At 51.7% G+C, this 5,846-nt stretch overlaps 1 protein-coding gene across 1 annotated transcript; it reads left to right on the forward strand.

Moving 5' to 3' along the window:
• Positions 1 to 431: 431 nt before the first annotated feature.
• Positions 432 to 1,349, forward strand: LOC141736857 (olfactory receptor 14J1-like). Its single transcript, XM_074571483.1, has one exon. The coding sequence runs from the start codon at positions 432 to 434 to the stop codon at positions 1,347 to 1,349; it is 918 nt and encodes a 305-aa protein (XP_074427584.1).
• The last annotated feature ends 4,497 nt before the right edge of the window (positions 1,350 to 5,846 follow it).

Consider the following 5,846-nt stretch of genomic DNA (forward strand, 5'->3'; position numbering starts at 1 on the left):
GCACAGCCTCTGCCTCGAGGGCACAGGGACCAGCTCCCCTCACTCTGCACTAAGGGATGGTCCTTTTCCCTCTCTGGACACACGAGGGATGACTTTCAGCGCAGTAGAAACGCCAAGGATTTCTGCTTCAAAAACATGGCTCAGAGGTGGAGGGGGACAGCAGGACAAAACAGAAAAAAGGCCCAAAGCTCTGCTCTGCTGTCGGAGAATCAAGGAGAAGCAATGTTGGAAAGTTCTTTGAGATCATGAGTGGATCTGATCTCAGAACAGCCTAGGTTCCACATTACCTCCTGCTGTAGGACAGAACTGACTCCTCCTGGGCAGTTTGGGGGATTTCTATGGGAAATGGCCTTGATTTTGCTCAGAAAAATCTCCGCTAACTTATCAGTGTCCTTTCCTCCATGCATAGCCCGCATGCCCAAAGGCAGCAGATGTCCAACGGCAGCTCCATCACCCAGTTCCTCCTCCTGGCATTCGCAGACACACGGGAGCTGCAGCTCTTGCACTTCGGGCTCTTCCTGGGCATCTACCTGGCTGCCCTCCTGGCCAACGGCCTCATCATCACCGCCATCGCCTGTGACCACCGCCTCCACACCCCCATGTACTTCTTCCTCCTCAGCCTTGCCCTCCTCGACCTTGGCTGCATCTCCACCACTGTCCCCAAATCTATGGCGAATTCCCTATGGGACATCAGGGCCATCTCCTACTGGGGATGTGTAGCACAGGTCTTTTTTTTCTTTTTCTGTGCTGCAGCAGAGTTTTCTCTTCTCACTGTCATGTCCTATGACCGCTACGTTGCCATCTGCAAACCCCTGCACTACGGGACCCTGATGGGCAGCAGAGCTTGTGTCCACATGGCAGCAGCTGCCTGGGGCAGTGGGTTTCTCACTGCTCTCCTGCACACGGCCAGTACATTTTCCCTGCCCCTCTGCCAGGGCAATGCTGTGGACCAGTTCTTCTGTGAGATCCCCCAGATCCTCAAGCTCTCCTGCTCAGACACCTGCCTCAGGGAATTTCAGCTTCTCGTGTTTAGTGCTTTTGCCTTTTTGGCATGTTTTGTTTTCATTGTGCTGTCCTATGTGCAGATCTTCAGGGCCGTGCTGAGGATCCCCTCTGAGCAGGGGCAGCACAAAGCCTTTTCCACGTGCCTCCCTCACCTGGCCGTGGTCTCCCTGTTCGTCAGCACTGCCATGTTTGCCTACCTGAAACCCCCCTCCATCTCCTCCCCAGTTCTCGATCTGGTGGTGGCAGTGCTGTACTCGGTGGTTCCTCCAGCACTGAACCCCCTCATCTACAGCATGAGGAACAAGGAGCTCAAGGATGCAGTCTGGAAATTGGTGACCAGATGATTTTCAGAAGCAATAAACCGTCTTGTTTTGGAAATCACTCATAATGTAACTCATTACAGTGAAAGCCAAGATTCTGTATTTTCTGTTGGGTTTTGTTTGAGTTTGTGATTGTGTCATTGTTTTTCTTTGCATAATGCTGTCCACAAAGAAGCGTCATTATTTTTCCTGTTTCTAATTATGCATCTGTCTTAATTTGTGAATCCCACAGGCATTGTAAAAGAGGACCTGTGCTCTCTGTCTCTTTAAACAAAACAAAGAACCTTCTAGCGACTTGTTTGCCCAAGATCTTTCCTCTGGAACTCACTCTGGAGCTGCAGGGCTATGCCTGTGAGCAGAGGTGGAGGGGAAAGTGTCTCAGCACAGCAGCACTGTCAGGGAGCACCAGCCTTCTTCTTTTCAGACTTATTCTCTGTTTCCACACTCTCCTGCTGAGCACTGGCGCTTCTGTAAGGACCGAGTGCTCTGGCAGCTCATACTCCTGCTGTGTGCTGTCCCCTCAGGCAGGGACAGGCACCGGGTGCTTCTCTGGCAGAGCTGGCCTCCCCAACAGCTCCTCCATCACACCATGGCATTGCCTCAGGGCAGTGCCTGAAGGCTCAGGCCTTCTTCCAAAGTTGCTGTCAAGAAAATGCCCAGGAAAGTGCCCTGCAAGGGAAAACACCCGTGTGCAGCTTAACTGTGTGAGTGTGCAGGCTGGGGACAAGCGGCAGCTTCCTCACTCAGCCAGGGCTCCTGGGAAAGACATGAAGGGCCGGCAGAGCAGGTTCTTCTCTGTCCCTGTGTGTGCTGGACACTAGGGGTAAGATGCCCCAGGGCAATCCTCACACACCTCTCCAGTAACAACCACCATTTGAATCATAGAATCATAGAATCATAGAATTGTTGAGGTTGGAAGGGACCTTTAAGATCATCGAGTCCAACCTTTAGCCTACCCTGACAAGAGCCACTACTAAACCATGTCCCTCAGTGCCCCATCTACTCTTTTTTTAAACACCTCCAGAGATGGTGAATCCACCACCTCCCTGGGCAACCTATTCCAATGTTTAATAACCCTTTCAGTGAAAAAATGTCTCCTAATATCTAATCTAAACCTCCCCTGACGTAACTTGAACCCATTTCCCCTCGTCCTATCACTTGTCACCAGGGAGAAGAGGTCAGCCCCCATCTCTCTACAACCTCCTTTCAGGTAGTTGTAGAGGGTGATAAGGTCTCCCCTCAGCCTCCTCTTCTCCAGGCTAAACAACCCCAGCTCCCTCAGTCGTTCCTCATAAGGTTTGTCCTCCAGGCCCCTCACCAGCTTTGTAGCCCTTCTCTGGACACGCTCCAACACCTCAATGTCCCTCTTGTAGCGAGGGGCCCAAAACTGAAGGCAGTACTCGAGGTGGGGCCTCACCAGTGCCGAGTACAGGGGGATGATCACTTCCCTAGTCCGGCTCACCACACTATTCCTGATACAGGCTAGGATGCTGTTGGCCTTCTTGGCCACCTGGGCACACTGCTGGCTCATATTCAGCCGGCTGTCAACCAACACCCCCAGATCCTTTTCTGCCGGGCTGCTTTCAAGCCACTCTGCCCCAATCCTGTAGCGCTGCATGGGGTTGTTGTGTCCCAAGTGCAGGACCCGGCATTTGGCCTTGTTGAACCTCATACCATTGGTCTCAGCCCATCGGTCCAGCCTGTCCAGATCCCTCTGCAGAGCCAACCTACCCTCAAGCAGATCAACACGCCCGCCCAGTTTAGTGTCATCTGCGAACAGAATTTTAGGTTGTTTTTTTGGGGATTGAGTTGTTTGGAGTTGGGTTTTGGATTTTTTTGGGTTCAATTTTTTGGGTTGGAATTTGGGTTGGTTTTTTGGGTTGTATTTTTTGGGCTTGACTTTTACCCCTGCGCGGGCGTGTCAGGCAGCCATTGTGACATGACAGTGGCAGGGCCAGCGCTGATTGTCTGGCGGTGGTGGCGGCATGGCAACCACTGATCTGCTGCCCACAGTGGGGGGGCTGCCATCACAGGGACATCTTCAAGCAGATCAGTTTCCTCCAACCCCGTCCAAGCTGGCCTCAAACCCTAGGATTTTGGGTCAGTTTGGTTGGATGATGGCGTGGATTTTGGTTTTTTGGATTGGATTTTGGACAGCCGTTCATCAAACTTTAAATGAGACCAAAGAGGCAGCAGTGAGAGAAAGAACGTTGTTCTGAGAACATCACGCCAGAGGCTACTGAGGAATTCTAGCTATTTTGACAAGTAAGAATAACTGTCGGGAAGGAAATGAAAGAGCTTTAATTCACCATCATCAAGAACAAGTGGCAGTTCCCTTACAGCACTGTCCCGTTACTGCTACTAGTGATAGTATCACTGAGTCCAATAGATCCTTGAGACCTTCTCTATTTTACCTTGGCTCCAAAGCTCAGTCTGCTCCTAGCTTGAAAGGACTACCTCGAGCCTCTGCAACCCCAATCTCTCCAACCTTCTGCCATGGACACTCACTGAACCCAGGACACTTCTCCCCATCCCCCCAGAACACTGCCTGCCCTCTGGGTTCAGCTGGGTGAAGTCAGGGGGCTCCCTTGCACAGCTTTCCCTACAAAAGGCTGCTCTACCTGCCGATCCTCATGTTGTGTACAGCTCCTTCCCCCTTTTGCACAGTGCCATTGGATGGGCACTTTTCCTGCTTCTTTCACGCCCATTCACCTTCACAACCTTTCAGTATTGGACGCATAGCAAAGCCTGGCTGAGGCAACACAGCTTCGCCCATTTCCAACAGCTTGATTCTTTGGGGAGTGTCCAAAGCAATGACACCATCGCCTTCCAGGTGCCAGAGCTCAGCTGATTCACAGAGGCCCAGGGCCTTTCTGCTTCCTTTCCTCCCATCACTTGGCCAGGGTTGGGGAAAAGAGGAAGGAAAAGCAGGTGAGCTTGCTGGCTGCCAATGACTGAAAGGGGGGAGCAGAGCCCTCACATGCACAATGATCTAACGGCTGTGCTAGTTCAAAACTCCTATTTTCAGCTCCTTTCTCTGAGGCCTTCAATCTTCCACAGGAACCTGCAAGCTCCGAGATCCCAGCACCTCCATCTCTTTTACAAACGAAGGTGACAGTACCCAAGTCAGAGGCTTTCTTCAATTCTGTTTGCAGCCTAAAGCATCCCACGGTCTGGAGATATGCCAGGGAACTTGCAAAAGAGTCACATTCCTCTGGACAAGAAGGTGGATGTTCCCAGGAATCTCAGGAGGCATGGCATACCAATAGCTGTGTTGAGGGAGATGCTCAAATGCCTCGTCTCCAGTTCTGGATTGGTGACATAGTGGCCTGGCTCGTGTGTCAACTCTTTGCGTATGTGGATGCTCTTTTCTGAGCAACCTGGTCTGACCTCAGAGCTGGCCCTGCTTTGAGCTGGGCATTGGACTTCAGACCTCCTGAACTCCCTTCCACCTTTCATTTTCCTATGAGCATGTTTGGTAGAGACCCTCACCTCCACCTTAACCTTTTCTGCTATGGCATGTGGCCAAGGTGCAGACTCATGGAAGGGCTGGTGGGAAAGAGACTGCTGGGAGGGATCTCTAGTCCAGCCTCCAGGCTGGCTGTTACTTCCTGGAGCTGAAACCTGAAGAGCTCCAAAGGTGGACATCCCAGCAGCGCTCCCCCCAGTCCATTTTCTTTTTCCTAAATCTTTGCCTAGAGCTCCCAAGGGGCACATTGTGGCTGTTGCCTCTGTCATATCCATGGCCACTGCAGAAGAGAACTTGGCTCCATCACCTCTCCAGGTGGCTGTAGGCTCTTATTAGGTAGCCTCATGCCTCCCCTTCATCAGGCTTGAGAGGCCCAGTTCCCTTAGACTCTCCTCACAGCTCCAGCTTTAAGCTCCTCACTCCATCTTGTCAGACCCCCTCTGGACTCTCTCCAGTCTCTCCATTTCCCTTTTTGGAATGCAAAGCCCACTGGCTCATAGGGCAGCCATCATGAGTCAAAGGCCCATCTCCTCGGGGCACTCCTTAGCTGCTATGGTTACTGCCCATGCTGCTGCCTGCAGTTGTTGTGCCCCTTTTCCTTCTAAACCTTCAGCTTTCTATTGACCAAATCCCTTCGTGTGTCAAGCTCCCTCTAGAGGACACAAGCTCCAGCAGCCAAGCGTTGACCATAATTTAAGTAGCTGCAGGACACCACAGGTCAGAAAAGAGTACGAATGTAATGAAGTTGCTCCCCAAGGTAGAAAGCACTGTGACAGCATCTCAGAAACACCCAAGGTGTGTACAAAGTGAGGAAACGCAGCGCCAGTGGGGAAATGGTGAAAAAGGCGTTGACTTTTTGCAAAGGACAGGATAAAGTTGGCTAAAGACTAGGACTTGACAGGTGGGGAAACAGTGAAACGGGAATGAAAGGTTAAGCAAAGGAAAGGATCAGGGCTGTTTGGGGATACGTGCCAAGTAGCCCTGCACCTGAGCAACACAGCCTGGAGCAGGACAAGAAAGCTGCAGCTGCTCTGACTATACCAACATCTGAC

Source organism: Larus michahellis, unplaced genomic scaffold, assembly GCF_964199755.1.
Source record: "Larus michahellis unplaced genomic scaffold, bLarMic1.1 SCAFFOLD_35, whole genome shotgun sequence".
In the NCBI taxonomy this organism is placed as follows: domain Eukaryota; kingdom Metazoa; phylum Chordata; class Aves; order Charadriiformes; family Laridae; genus Larus; species Larus michahellis.